The following is a 15,298-nucleotide window of genomic DNA, read 5'->3' on the forward strand; positions in this document are numbered from 1 at the left end:
ACTTTCGCTTCTTATTTACCAGGAAGGCTATAAACTACAATCGGCAAGGATGAGCTTTCTCTTCATGTCTTGACCGTAAAGCCTGTTACTAAAACGGGACGCCGTTACCTTTCTCCGGCTGTAGGAACACCGGCGCATTAGCTACAAATAGGAACAGCTACAGATGAATGCCCAGAATCTGCTGCTTGAGAACCGGAAGTGACATAGAAGAAGAGTCTCAATTTGTGGGAAAGAGCTGGTGCCTTTAATATGCCTTGCTAGGTACTATCCTTAAAGTAAAGGAGGAACCGTCCAAAGAGGGTCATGCCATCCCATCTCGTGAGGGGATCTTTTTTCTTTCCTCTTTCGGATAGGTCTAAGGGGGGAGGAAAGGACAATTGCTATTTCATCCGGTGCTTTCTTTATCTTTGCAAGAAGGTTTGATGGAGGAATGCCGGGAATGAGAGATGGGGTACTGGGACTGGAGCTAGTGGTTAACTATTCATATTCATCTTCCTCTCCCTTGACGGGAGTGAGTGCAAAGAGAAGGAGGCGGAGTAGGAATAGGAATTCGGAATATACTTTTTGAAAGAACGACATAACCGGCAGCTATTGAATAAGCCTTCCCTTCTTCCTTGACTGGTGATGTGGAATAACCAGTGTGTAGATGAATTAATTACCGAAAAACTTTCAATCTCATAAGAGAATAAAGAAAGTAGCCTAGCAGCCCCGATACGCCAAAACCTCTTATTCCGGCTAACTTACTGCCGGAGTCATAAATTGCATAAGAGAAGAGACGTCGTATTTTTTATTAAAAAAGAGCTCTTCCGAATGATAAAGAAAAAGGGTGCTTAGGTTCGTTGGAAAACCCAACGTTTGTACATCCTTCTCCGATGCTTTCCGTTGGTCAAAAACCAATAAAAGTTCTGTAGACTTCTTCACTACTCGTACAGGAAGGACTCTCTTTCTGTCTAGAGGGAATACTTTATTCGAAAGAAAGATGCCTCAACTGGATAAATTTACTTATTTCACACAATTCTTCTGGCAGAGGGAAAGCCTGTTACGAGTAAGTGGAGAGGAAAGATCTCCAGAGATTCTTATCTCATTCCATTCCAGCGGCTCAACCAGTAACCAATGGCGAAAACTCAAAAATCCATGGTTTCCCGGTAGAACCCTATTTCGCCCAAGTTATTTCGGAATCGGAAAAAAGAAGCGGTTTTTCGCACAGCTTGCTCATAGTGCAGGTCCCACTTGTATATCGTATTTGGCCGAAGAAGCATCGGACATGTTGGAGTTCTTACCTTCTTGGAACTCCATGGACCAAGATCTGCTTTTATTATATGGGCAATACCGATCTACTTTCACTTTAGTAGATCATATGGATGTAGAAAAAACTTCTCATTTTGATGAATTGGAAACATCTCTTTTCAATTTCTATTTACCTAGTTCATATCTTTGTTTCGTGTGTTCTCGGGAGGAATTAAATCTCTTAAATCTCGGGATACCACCTAAATAACTGCGGCCAGAGAGTAAAGTAAAATAGGTCGGAGTCTGAGGTCGGGTCGGATGACATACATCTTGGTTGGTTCCACAGCATGCTCCTCGCTGCCCTATGGAGTAATACGGGGGGCAAAACTCTCTTAGAGGTATTAACAACATCTCTATCTCTATATGGTGACTATCACCTAACGTCTTTCGCTCAACAGCTCATCACTGTTACCGCGAGAGATGACTTGGTCGAAACCCAAGTGCCTTCCTATGGGAGAACAAGTTATCTTCCATGCGGGCGAGGCTTAGTCAAGTACAAGTTTGGGTATTTGCCACATGCTCACTCCTTACCACTAATGGTATCATTGCCAGGCGTGGGAGATCGCATTTAGGGTTGTGTTGCTTTTGAGTGATAGATCTGGTCCCATCTAGTCTAGAATAAATATCATATAGAGAAGAGATAGACAAAGAAGTCTGTCAAAAGGGGCCGATGGATCGCCCTTAATGCCCAACAAGTCCCATGCCTTTCTTGGCCCAACCAGCTGGCGATTTCTGACAAGTCTTTATGCATTTTTAGAGCAAGAAGCAGTTTTGAATTTTTTTGAATAAACAAGATGACAAGACTTTTTCAGGAACTGGAGAAGGGGGAACTTCTCAGTCTTGTTCAATCCCTTCAATTTGTTATAGCAGTCTTACTCGTAGTTATTATAGTCTTACTTTTCTGGGTTGTGTATATTTGCTATATACTTTTGCGTAATAATATAGTAGCGAGAGAAATTCTCAATAAGCGGAGCTTTGAATACATTTTAAAGCAAATCGAGCAGGGGAACAGACTGCCCTCCGTAGACGTAGGTACAAACTACATCAAAATTTCCCCTTCGGAGGTACCGCCTTTGAAGAAAACTAAAACAGAGGCGCCCGAGAAAGAGCCGTAAAGGCAAGGTGCTTGAAACAGCAATTCCCCCGCCCAGTTCTGCTTGCCTAGATCTCTTATTTCCCGCATAGTCCGTCGGTCAAACCAACGATTCTCTTCTCATAAAGTAATAGATAGATCTTTTTCTAGTTAGACTTCTATCAATGTAATGAAATAACCATCCCTTCCTATTTGTTTGTGAGGAAAGACCTCACCTACTCTCTTCCAATTCATTATATTCTAAGGAAAAGTGCACCGGGCCGCTTAGGCGGAATAGGCAAGCGGTGTGCTTTCTTTACTTTAAGAGTTGTCAGGATACACAATAGAAAAGAGAATGAAATGACTATAAGGAACCAACGATTTTCTCTTCTTAAACAACCTATATTCTCCATACTTAATCAGCATTTGATAAATTATCCAACCCCGAGCAATCTTAATTATTGGGCGGGGTTCAATCCGTTAGCTGGTATTTGTTTAGTCATTCAGATAGTGACTGGCGTTTTTTTAGCTATGCATTACACACCTCATGTGGATCTAGCTTTCAGCAGCGTAGAACACATTATGAGAGATGTTGAAGGGGGCTGGTTTCTCCGTTATATGCATGCTAATGGGGCAAGTATGTTTCTCATTGTGGTTCACTTTCATATGTTTTGTAGTCTATATTATGGGAGTTATAGCAGTCCTAGGGAATTTGTTCGGTGTAGCGGAGTTGTAATCTTCCTATTAATGATTGTGACAGCTTTTATAGGATACATACCACCTTGGGGTCAGATGAGCTTTTGGGGAGCTACAGTAATTACAAGCTTAGCTAGCGCCATACCTGTAGTAGGAGATACCATAGTGACTTGGCTTTGGGGCGGTTTCTCCGTGGGCAATGCCACCTTAAATCATTTTTTTAGTCTTCATTATTTACTCCCCTTTCTTTTAGTAGGCGCCAGTATTATTCATCTGGGCGCATTGCATCAATATGGATCAAATAATCCATTAGGTATAAATTCATATACGGATAAAATTGCTTCTTACCCTTATTATTATGTAAGGATCTAGTAGGTTGGGTAGCTTTTGCTATCTTTTCTTCCATTTTCATTTTTTATGCTCCTAATGTTTTGGGGCATCCCGATAATTATATACCTGCTAATCTGATGCCCACCCCGCCTCATATTGTGCCGGAATGGTATTTCCTACCGATCCATGCCATTCTTCGTAGTATACCTGACAAAGCGGGAGGTGTAGCCGCAATAGCACCAGTTTTTATATGTCTGTTGGCTTTACCCTTTTTAAATCAAAGTATGTATGTACGTAGTGCAAAATTTTGCCCGATTTACCATATAATATATTTGTTGTTTTTGGCGGATCGCTTACTACTAGGTTGGATCGGATGTCAACCTGTGGAGGCACCATTTGTGACTATTGGACAAATTTCTCCTTTTGTCTTCTTCTTGTTCTTTGCCATAATGCCCATTCCGGGACGAGTTCAAAGAGAAAATTCTGATTATTTGAAAGAGAACTAATTATTCCAAGGATTAGACCGATCACACCTGAAAATAGAAAAATTATGACACCAATAATTTACGAGTGAGTATGACACCAAGAATGTACAAGCGGATGAGTTTGATAGTGGGTTATGTTGAGATATAGCTTTCTAGAGTTTGATAGTGGGTTATGTTGAGATATAGCTTTCTAGAGTTAGAGAGGTGGAAATGCTGATTGGGCGGCTGAACATGTACACAAAAGGCTCTGCAAGACCTATTCTCAAGCAGGCGAACAAGCTTGACGCGAAGAAGTAGAAGCTCAGTCTATAGCTCCTAAACGAACAGACGAATCAGCTCTCTACTAGGGCACATGACTATCAATCTTCTCGTCGAGAAGAAGAGTGCCAATCTCTCGGCAAGGTTAAGTGCTAGCATTACGCTAGTTTACCGCGTATATGATGTTGTCTACGGGTCATCTAGGTCTTTGATCCGCTTAAAAGGTGTAGTAGAATCAGTCTTATCTTCTCTTCTAGAATCATTTATATCCTGCTCTCGTGCACTTCTATTCAACAGGAGAAACTTTTACTTTGAATAGAAGGATCAGTGCCCGTAGCAGTCCTGGAGTTAGGTTATGATGGTCGTGAGGCGCATTCTCTTTTCAAGAATCTCTTCTCTACTCTTGGTCCGGGCTAAGGATGTTACCGAAGGTGAGGGCCTTTCCCGCTAGGGCAGTGAAGTTCGTGCTAAATGACCGAACGCACGTATCTGGTTGCGAGTCTTCTCCTACTGAGAACAGAGCTGCTGGGTGAATTCTGCTCTGATTCCTGAAAATGGTTATCCGTGTTGTGTTCTTAACCTTTGCTGTAGTTCATTTCCTTTGTCTTAAGTGATCTATTAGAGAGCTTCCCTGTGACCACCCGAAAGGTAAGAAAGAGATGCTCCGCGTAGCTAACCCCAAGTCTGGTAGCCTTTGAAAATAGGTTTCTGACATAACTGCCTATCATGCCAAGCTTTACGCTGTTGCTCTTGCACAGGAGGTTGCCATCTTCCTCGGGATGGATCAATTTGTGTAAACGATCGCTTTCTATGTCACTCAATCGATGTGGTACTGCCAATCGTAGACTGGTTACCGGGGAATGAGAGCTTCAGCTCCATACACCATGATGAATTGAGTGTTTCAATTCGTTGTTTTTAGGTTCTTTGTGTATATGCCCAACTGTAGGTCACCTATGTGACCAATCCTCACCATTGGTTTCACAGCACTGAGTAAGCATACTAATTAAGACCGAGTTGGTTTCTTTTTCCTGTCCATTCGCTCTAGGTAATGTAATATGGGCTCGACTTCCTTTGAGCTATGAGAAATGAATAAGGCTTAACAGCGCCTTCTTCTTTTTTTATCTTGACCGGGATCTCATAAGTATGGCTACAAAGAGAACTATGGAGCCTAGCTGAAAGCTTGACAAGGCCTATCCGCCTTAGTGTATTCGGGCACCCAACCACTCGCGGAAAGAATGGGGCATTCAAAACCAGACATAGATTCCTTCTCCCAGGTTTGCTATGAGGTAACCGCACGTCTTGATGCTGGCAGTCAAGAAGGCAAAGAGTTTACTTCGACTTCCGAAGTGTAAAGAGTTGACCTTCCTTAAAATGAAAAGAAAGAAGTGCTAAGGAGAGGTTGGGAAGGAGGGACTTCGCTAAATAGGGCCTGTGTAAAGTGTTTTTCACGGACATCCATCTGAATTCAATCCATTTAAGAATCAGAAGAAAGTGAGCGGCAAATGATCCAATACCGGACCTGGCGAATATCCGTCTCTCAATCCCGGGATTCCATTCCAAATTATGCATTTACTGATCGCACTATCTTTCTTGATTCGCTGGGAGAGAGTGGAGGGCCAAGGTTCGTTGGCAAGTACTTCCTTTCTATTAGTGCCACCGGAAAGGATGAAAAGAGATAAGATGCTGGTGGTAAAAGAAAGAAAGAAGACAGATTAAGTTAGTGTTCCGTGAGTGACAGATAGCTGCCTGACGGGGGAAGGGGGGATATGACTTGGAAGCTGCCTTTTCTTGTCAGCCCAATGAAGATGGCATGAATAGTTGGAGTTGGTGCTTCTCCATTCGAAAGTAAGAACAACTTCCATTTGACCGCTTTCACGCTTCTTGAATCCAGCCGGTGAATCTAATATGAATAGTTCGCCAGGGGGAATTTGATCTTCAGGTAAGGTGCGTATTGTATAGGATAAAAGGCCGCGAATAGGCCTCCTCTCCACCTAGGCGAAAGATAGGGCTAGAGGCGAGCGCTGGAAAGATAGGACTTTCCGAACAAGCCTAAAGCTTGAATGAGACACCGGGCATCTATCTTCTTTTCTTTCACATTTCCCAAAACTCATTCGATTGCTCGTGACGGGCTAGAGAAAGGTGGGGGTAGGGACTTTTGATGTAAGGTAAGATGCTAGCGGTCTAACTCGGGCAAACAGATGAGCCGAGTAGGTAGGCTTCTATCCGACAGGGTTTGATGGTTGATATCGGATAGGAAGAGAGAGATGACATTTCTAGTGAACCCAAGAAAGGAATGTAATCGAAGAGGCCAGCGTAAAAGCACAGAGAGGGAAGCAACTTGTCCACAAGCTTGATGTTCAAATAGTGGTCTTTTTTCCTAGTAGCTAGTTTTGACCTAGTTCAGCTACTCGAGGGCAAATCAATGTTCATAAGGCACGGAGAGACGTTAGGCGAGAAAGAGTTTCAAGTAAGGTTTGAAATCTGCTCTGTTCTAGTTCATAAGTGAAGGAAGAAGGCTAGGCTTTGTCTCTGTCTAAGGCAGGCAGGTGAATCCGTTACTTCAAATAGAATAGAGGTAGCTCACTTCTGTGTTCAAGTGAAAGAAATAAAGGTTGATAAATCCTTCCATCCGATCCCTCTCTTTTATATGCCGATCTCAGCAAGCAGTACCAGAAAAAGGGAGTGAAGGTTAGCAGACTTGGTTGCCTGCCGCGGGGCCCCTTTGAAACCAACTAAGTCAAGCTCAATTACACAAAGCTACGCATAACTTCAATCTGGGGGCACTCCCAAACATCTGCAACGTCCTGCCAAAGGGCACTAGGAGACTAGACATATTACATTACGGGCACTGGATCTCGGTTTTCCTCGTTAGCAGCAATTAATGAGATGAAGACATCTGAAACCGGTCACGTGGCAGGCGAACAAATCCCAATGAATTGTAATGCAGCTGTTGACGAGTGTATGCTCGGTGACTGGTATCAGAGCGGGATGTCTACTCGTACGGGAAAATCCTTTCGAGGAAGATTAACCGATTATCAACGAAACGAGTTGCTACTACAGTTGGTGGAGCAATTCCAGGGCATGAATGAACAACTCCGTAGCCTGAATGCTCGTGTGGGAGATCTATAATATGAAGCAGCAGCCTCAGTTTACAGGAAACTTGGCGGTCAATCATGAAGGAGAATCATCCGGAGGAAAGACTAATAAGGAAGGAGATGCTGAACAAGGTGAACAACAAGAGGACCAGCCACCTAATCTAGTTCCGAGACGGGAAGTCCGGGTTGGCAGGCCCCCATAAGTACCACAAACTCCCTTCTTAGATTAGACTGGAATGGGGAAGTTGCTTGAAAGAGATTACTATGAGCCTTATGACACTGAAGAAGACATCACAAAGAAGGTGAAAGTAGGCGTTCCATATTTTAATGGTAGACTAAATCCAACAACCTTTGCCGATTGGTTGTCTGCGATTGATGAGCTTTTTTTTTATTGGTATGACATGTCGGATGAGCGGCGAGTTCGGTTTGTTAAGATGAAGCTAGTGAGCCTCACGAAGGTGCGGTGGAATGGTTTTGAAGGTGATATAAGAAGATTGGGACAACCACCAATAGCTACTTGGCAAGAGATGAAGGCAAAACTTCGAGAGAAATACATGCCGCCTAATTACCACGACAAGTTATTTTAACAACTTTTCAATCTCAAGCAAGGCAACATGACAGTAGCGGAGTACATGCAAAGGTTTGATGAACTCAAGACTCGGAGTCAAATTGTTGAAGATCCTCGCCACACTTTGGCTAGATTCAAATCTGGCCTGAGGTTCGATATAAGGAAAGAGTTGCTTCGGCAACCCCCTTCTGGTGTGGAACATGCTTTTCAAGTGGCCTTAGATATGGAGGAGTATTTACGGGTGCCAACCGTCAAGAAAATAACTTACCAAGCTGGGGAGATAGCAGCAAGGGGCTTACTGATGGCAACCGAACTGCTAGGACAACACCTCTCCAACAAAGTCCAGCCTGCAGGTGGAACAAGAAGAACAGCTTCAACAAGAAGGAGTAGAAAATAAGGAAGATGAAGAGAATCCAGAGTTCAATGCAGATGACTTGGCGGATTCTGACGTAGATACCTCCCCTGCTATGGTGGTTCGGCTCTCGCTGCCCTGAGAAGTAAGATTGGAAGAGAACAACCATCTTTCAAACACTTGTCACCTGCGGCAAAGAATTACGGAAGCTGGTCATTGATGGTGGGAGTTGTATGAATGTGGTTTCAGCCTCTACAGTTGAGATATAGAAGCTTCCTACCGAGCCACATCCAAAACCATATCATGTCGCATGGATCAACAAAACTACCATACCAGTAACTCAATGCTGTTTAGTTTCTATTTTATGGTCATTAGAAAGATTCTATTTGGTGTGATGTTGTTCCCATGAATGTTACACACGTATTATGGGGTCGACCTTGGCTCTATGGTCGTGATGTGTATCATTGTGGTAGAGAGAATACTTCCCATTTTATGTGCAAGGCTAAGGATGTTACTCTCTACCCAAAGAGTACTGAAGAAAATGAAAAAATCTAGTGTTTCCGTGAGCAGTAAGCAGCAGATCTCCCCTTCTTTTTGGAAAGCTGGTGGCCGCGTGTGAATTCTTTCAAGGCAAGGGGCGGCCTGATTCGACATTGTTGTTTACTCTGATCCGGTCGAGGTGGTTTTCGTTTACCAGCGCGTAGGTGGTCTAAGTTCCTATGATCGAGTCTTTCTAGCCCTTGTGAACATCTTTTCTTAATGTATTAAAGAGGGCCTCTCTAACCGGTTAAAAGTGGTGGGTGTCCACTAACGGCCATTCCTGGCTCGGCTCCGATAACACAATTCCGGGAGGAGTCGGTAGTTGGGCACTGGATCTCTTCGGATCTGGAGAACGTGTGACGGCTGGGTCAGGGTTTGGTGAACCAACAGGTCGCTCCTCTAGTTGAAGTATCGGGCCCCTTTTTCGTTGCCTAGGTTACACCTTCGGAATACCCCAGAAGGGAATTTTGCTCTACTTCCCCCAATCTTCACTTTACGCCACGCCGACTCCCCTTTCGTCATAAGGCATGGAATTAGGCCAAGGGGAATCTCCATAGGAACGGAGTCCCTTAGATTTCGCACATAGGAGATCGAGACACAGCCCCAGGGCTATGGGGAAAGATGTAGATGTAGATCGATCGCCCTAGATAGACAACTACATAGAGGGTCTCTATAAGTATATATATTCTTTTATTTAGTTCTCCCCGTAAGATCAATATCACAACCAATGAGGTCTGCAAGTTTCATATCTAAGTAAGACCCGATCCGATAGTTTACGGTATAGATAGATATATAGTTAACAACAACATTCTAAAAAAGATATTAATAGATATCGGTAGTTGTCCGGTCGTACCCAAACAATAATATTCCAGAGGGAAATGCACCTAAGATCAAATATTTCAAACCGGCTTCCGTGGAAAATTCAGACTTTCTTTTTGATGCTGCGATCACATAAAAACATAAACTTTGAGGCTCAAGAGCTAAATACATGGCAATTGAATCATAAGCCGAGATCATAAAGAGCATACTGCGAGTAGGAAGTGGAATTAATACAATGGATTCAGAAGCATCAAACCTCTCTTGTTCGGAAGAATCGAAACACATCGAAATGGTACCAGCTGTGCTTAATAATAGAAGGATTTGGCAGAAATATGTAAAATTGTCCCTCCTAAAAAGATTATTCCAGAATAAATGGGCAATAGTTAGAAGAGGTGCGCCAGCGGCGAGCAGAAGCAAGGTTATTAGATGCCTCAGGAAACCCCGGCCAGAACCACACGTGCAAGTTTCCCTGCATGTGGCTCGTCCGTGATAACTTCTTCAGATTTGCGTGAACTAGCGGACCGATCACTAAGTGGGGATGCTCCCTCCAGCATGAGCGAACCTTTTCGGAACTGGTTAGGAATGGGCGCCACTATCCCAGCCTGGATCCAGCCAGGTTCTATTGATCATGTCCCCTTCCCAACAGTTGTACCTTGTCTTGGGGCGTCTTTGGCTTTACGAGAGAAAACTCGCCGGAGAAAGCCAGGTTCCGCAGGTAAGCTCTATTTGGCCCGGAGCATTTATTCCCCATAACGAATAGGCTAGCACTATCTCTTCAAATTACCTATCATGTACTCGATAAGGTCCCTCAGTTCCTCGGCAGCACCTCGAGGCGCATATTTAGTTGTCTTACATGAGACTCGGGATATTCCCCACTCCATGGCACCTTTCGCTCATCCATTCCGCCCGCCCGTCCAGACGCGGCGCCCTTTCTCATTATCATCTACCGCCCTTTCTTTCCTCCCGGCTATTCACGCATGAAGATCGTCGTATGTATGCTCGACTTCGGTTGGCGGTGCTATAGGTAGGAGTACATTATGGAAGGATCAGTCACCCGGGAAAACCAACCCTCCTCCAAGAAGAATTGTTCTATGTCCCCCCGATCCCTATAGAGCGAAAGAGCTGCCTGGTGATCCCTAGGTTACAACACGTTCGGTCGTTAACTCCTCGCGCCGCTGCCGCCGTTTCTGGGACCGACCGACGCCTCACCTGCACAGGTACCTACGTAGTGTCGGTCACACATTCAACATAGCGTTCGGACTCATGTGCCTTCCAGAACCAGGGGTCTTCGAGCCTGCTGCGTACGATTAGCCAGCCTTGCGACGGCAAAAGGATTAGACGTTACCCCATGCTACGGTTCCCTGCGGTCCGAACCCGGTGCCGCATTAGGTTAGAGAGCTGGGCGATAATAGTTGCTCCGCATCCCAAAGCGCGCTGCCCTCCTAGGCGCGCAACACTAAGTAATCCAAGCCAACCCACATTACTGACTAACGGTGGATAATCATATTTCTTAGACGTACTAAATACAACTCCATGAATGAGCAAAATGAAGGTTGTATTAATGATAAAGATCTCTGGGGAAACCGCTAAAAAAAGATTGAACATGTGAGAGGATCCGAACGAATTCTGCTTTCATTTCCCCCGTCAGGAGCACAGAGTTACTTACATTACGGTCTTCCGCAGGCAGGCTGCACTCTAGGCGGCTAGGAGGGCTCGCTAGACCAGCAGAGGGATATAGAAAGAATGAAAAACCTATGGGAGGGTTCTACTTTCTTTTCTTGTCCCAATCGCGTAGTATCCAAAAAAATCGCCACGTCCCCAGGAGCGCTTTTCTGTACCATTGAAGCCGAGCCTTGAGACGGGCACAGCCCTATAGCCGTTATAAGAAAACGCACTATAAAGCGGAAGCTCTTGATTTCCCAAACCACCCATTCCAGTTTGAGGCTCATCAGAACCACAAAGAAGAAAGGCGGTTGCGCTATCAAGTCACGATCCGGTCGTAAAACAAAGCGCATAAGGCAAGAAAATGCGTAAAAAATAATAAATAGCAACAACAGTCTCTGTCTCTCTAGGTCTATATAGCAGGACTATTTTAGTTATATGCCCCACTACAGCTTCTCATCTCTTCTTGAGAATCCAGGAAGTTCTTCCAAGAACTACTAGCGGAGGTATTGATCGAGTATAGCCGAGCAATTAAGGCCTTCTCCTCGATACTAATCTAGCCTTTTGAGACTAAGTGTTCGAAAGGGGCACCACTCCATGATCGCACTCTGTCTTCGTTCTCATAAGTCACTTTAGGACGATCAAGAAAATAATAAAGCAGGATTGTTACTACGGGTACAGGTTCTGAAACAAGTAGATTATTTCAATCACTTAATTCTCAACGATCTGATCACGCACCCCGCTTACTTTTTATCTCTTTTACCAATGATCAGTAGATTGAGCACTAACTGAATCTCGATAAAGAAGGAGAAGAAGTAGAATCAATCAACGACGCCTAGATCATGAAAGGGGCATACCATCTGCCCTACAATCCTTTCTTTCTTCTCTTACGAAATGGATAGTTAGAGAGAAAGAGAACTCCCAAGGCGTGATCTATTCTATTAGATTCTATTAGATGAAAAGGTCCTATCAGTACTATTGGATTAACTGTCCTTCTCTCTTTGATGCCATCTTATTCTATGTCATTTGTCCGAATTGTGCCCGACCTCCTCTACCCCCGAATCCCTTGACCACGCCCCGCTCCGGGGATCACTGAACGAGAGGGACACCCGGCCCTTCCCCAACCTATAGGAAGATAACGAAAGGGAGACAAGAGACAACCTATAACACAAGCATCTATCCGATTCGTTACGCAAGAGTGAGTACTGACCTCGCGGATGGAGAGGGATTCGAACCCCCGGTATTCCTATCAATACTTTGGTTTTCAAGACCGACTCTTTCAACCGCTCAGACATCCATCCTCTTCTGTTACCTACTTTGACTCATATCTTCGGTATACCTCAATACAAGACAAACACAGGAAAGGATATTCAACCAAAACCGGACTATCGCCCTATCTAAGCAGGTTGACCCTATCCTCTACGGAAGTCATTTTTTCATCTATTTCTTTCAGTTTCTGTGTCTATCGCTATCGCCCTATTATCTCTCAATTGCCTATCCTTTATAGTAAAGTATAGATGAGGGGGAGTACCTTAGCAGTAGCTTCCAACACTTAAGATTGACCTCCTCGCATTGGACTTAGTTGGAAAGGCAGGGCATGTCCCTTGCTTGCAAACTTCTTTAGTAAGGCGGTTTGGAGGCCCCATTCCTCACGTTTACCGTTGCCCCCAGACTTCACTCTTTCAATACTTGTATACTTTCTAAAGAGTCAGGCATGCCCCTGTCCCTGTCTCTTAAAGCCCTATCAGGCTTCCTCTTGTTTGCCGATTGAAGAAAGCCTTATATGGTCTCAAACAAGCGAGAAAAGCCCTATCTATCTTATTAGTCAAGCCTAAAGGTAAAGGCCCTGCAAGAAAACTAAAGCGCTAACGAGCGAGTGAAGTATACATAACGAGGCATTAGAGCAACGGCTTTCAGCTCAATCCGTTGCTTGTTGCCCCTTATGGTATGGAGAACTGCTCAAGTTTCGCGCAAGTTGCTTAATCCGTTGCTTTCGAGCCTACGCTTGCTGGGTAGTGAAGTGGTCCGTGAAGGTTAAATAAGACTTGTGTTAAGCAAGCAGAGTAGTCAAGCCAGATAGGCAAAAAAGGCAAGAAGCTATTTTCGTTCGATCGACGGAATCCCTCGTACTTTCACTGCTGTGGGTCGGCTTTCATAAAGCACCTTTGGTCAGCAGCTACTATTGGGATGATAAAAATTCGACAATGAAACTCTTTAAGCAATGATCTTATCTATGTCATTTCTCTTGGCGCGATACAAAAGACGACTTTTGAGAGTCACTTAGCCCTTTGACTTCTTCTCTTAAAAAAGACGCTGTGCAGGCAAGTCGATCAAAGTAAGAGCGGGGAGGGGATGTTTACAGTTGTTGTAGTACGACTTTTCATTTCCTGTTCGGTCTTTCAATAAGTAGTCAGCTGCGGGCTAAGTAGCCTCGTAGTCAGACTTAACATTGATTGAAGCAGCTGTTGGAGAGAAGGCACCAGTCAGACCTGCAAGCACCGGGTAGTATGCAGCGGCAGTTTTTAATCATACGATGTGTACTCGTAGTCTTACTTTTAGCGGTAGTCAGCTGTCCTCGTTCTCCTCTTTGATAAATGTGGTATCGAGGTTCGGTTCATTTGGAAAAAAAGAGGTAAGTCTTAGGGGAGACCATGCAAATGGTTGAATTGATGGCTTCGCTTCGATCTTTTCGACTGAACCTGAAGGAGACTTCGATCATTCAACTTTAGCTTCTGAAGGAATCATGTCACTTGGAATTCCGGAAAGTGAATCTTCTCTTTCAGATTCTGGCCTTGGTAGAACTTATCTTTGATTGGGATTTCGGTTGAAAAGATGTTAGGCCGGTTCCTCATGTGCCTAAGAAGCCGAGGCAATCCCGATTGAAGCCAATTCAAGATTTTCCTACTAAATCTTTTTTATAGAAATAGCACTCGATCAAAGGGGAGCATAAGCAAGTTCAGTTGTTGAAACCTCTATAATCGATCGATGGGAACCTCAAAGCTGTCTGAGGCAGGAGCAAAGTCATATTAGGCACTGCCGCAGCATCAACTGGTACAAGGAAGAGGCGTGATAGCGAAGAGAAATCCATCTCAATCTAAAAAAAGCATTGCCTTGGGCATGCAACCCAAAAAGATAGAAAGACCGCTCGCTCGAAGAAAGGTCTTTTAGAGCCTGGTACCAGCCAAGCCCCCTCGATTCGACAACAAGAGTTGGTTGTGGAATAGTCTTTTGGCCGGCTTTCTCGTTCTTGAGCACTTTCTGGCCGGTGGGCTTTATAACGGACCTGCCTTGCTGACAGGGAGGATATGAAACAGATAGTTGCACTTGCCTTCACTTAGAAACTCTACGCCCCTTATTAGAGTAAGGCATGCTCTCGAAACTAGATTCACTCGTTCTATTCTCCGGCGATTAACCTATTCTAGAGCAGTCTGGTGATTAGCCTATCCCGCACTACTCGAAGCCTTCGTAAACTCATTGTCGGGTTCTAGCGTAGTGGGGGTTGCTGCGAGGAGATCCTTGTGCCAGTGAAGATTGCTTCTAATGATCGGGAAATAATAAATACAAAAACCATTGCTTTCTTTCCAACACTCCGGATAGGCGGAAGGATCTATGTCCATCCCCAACTTCCTTTCAATCCACATCGGAAAATTGAGGCTTTCTCTACTGGAAGTCCTCAAAGGAGGAATAAGGCATACGCTGGTTCGATAAGCCAAGGAAAAACAACCGCCGCTTGGTTTTGACACTCAAGCGACCCGCCCTGCTAAACATCGATGCAAAGGTTCTATTTCACCACCTCTATCTACCCAACTAGTCTTATTTGATTTGATCTAAAAAACCCAACCTGGAAACAGTATCTCCCCCAGAACACCCTCTATCTTCAAGCCCCTTGTATAGGTTGGGCACGCTTGGATGCCCCTACTCCCAACAAGCAAGTTGCTGGTCGGGATCGTGGAACTATCGCTCGAGAAGTCAGTAAGCTGGTCCTTGTTTGGTCATATAAGGATAATCGTTCTTATTAGGTCAGGGGTGGGCCGACCATAGGTTCGAATCCTGCCACCTTTCTTGTGGATCATCCTGTGGTTACCGGATGATGGGAATAACAAAAGAAATTTTTAAATTAGCACGAAATGTCAA

The 15,298-nt window shown here is 44.4% G+C and overlaps 1 protein-coding gene across 1 annotated transcript; it reads left to right on the forward strand.

Annotated features, from left to right (window-relative positions):
* Positions 1 to 979: 979 nt before the first annotated feature.
* On the forward strand, positions 980 to 1,495 carry LOC141673874 (putative mitochondrial protein ymf1). Its single transcript, XM_074480604.1, has one exon. It carries the CDS (start codon positions 980 to 982, stop codon positions 1,493 to 1,495), a length of 516 nt encoding a protein of 171 aa, XP_074336705.1.
* The last annotated feature ends 13,803 nt before the right edge of the window (positions 1,496 to 15,298 follow it).

This window comes from Apium graveolens, chromosome 7 (genome assembly GCF_009905375.1).
Source record: "Apium graveolens cultivar Ventura chromosome 7, ASM990537v1, whole genome shotgun sequence".
Classification (NCBI taxonomy): Eukaryota; Viridiplantae; Streptophyta; class Magnoliopsida; order Apiales; family Apiaceae; genus Apium; species Apium graveolens.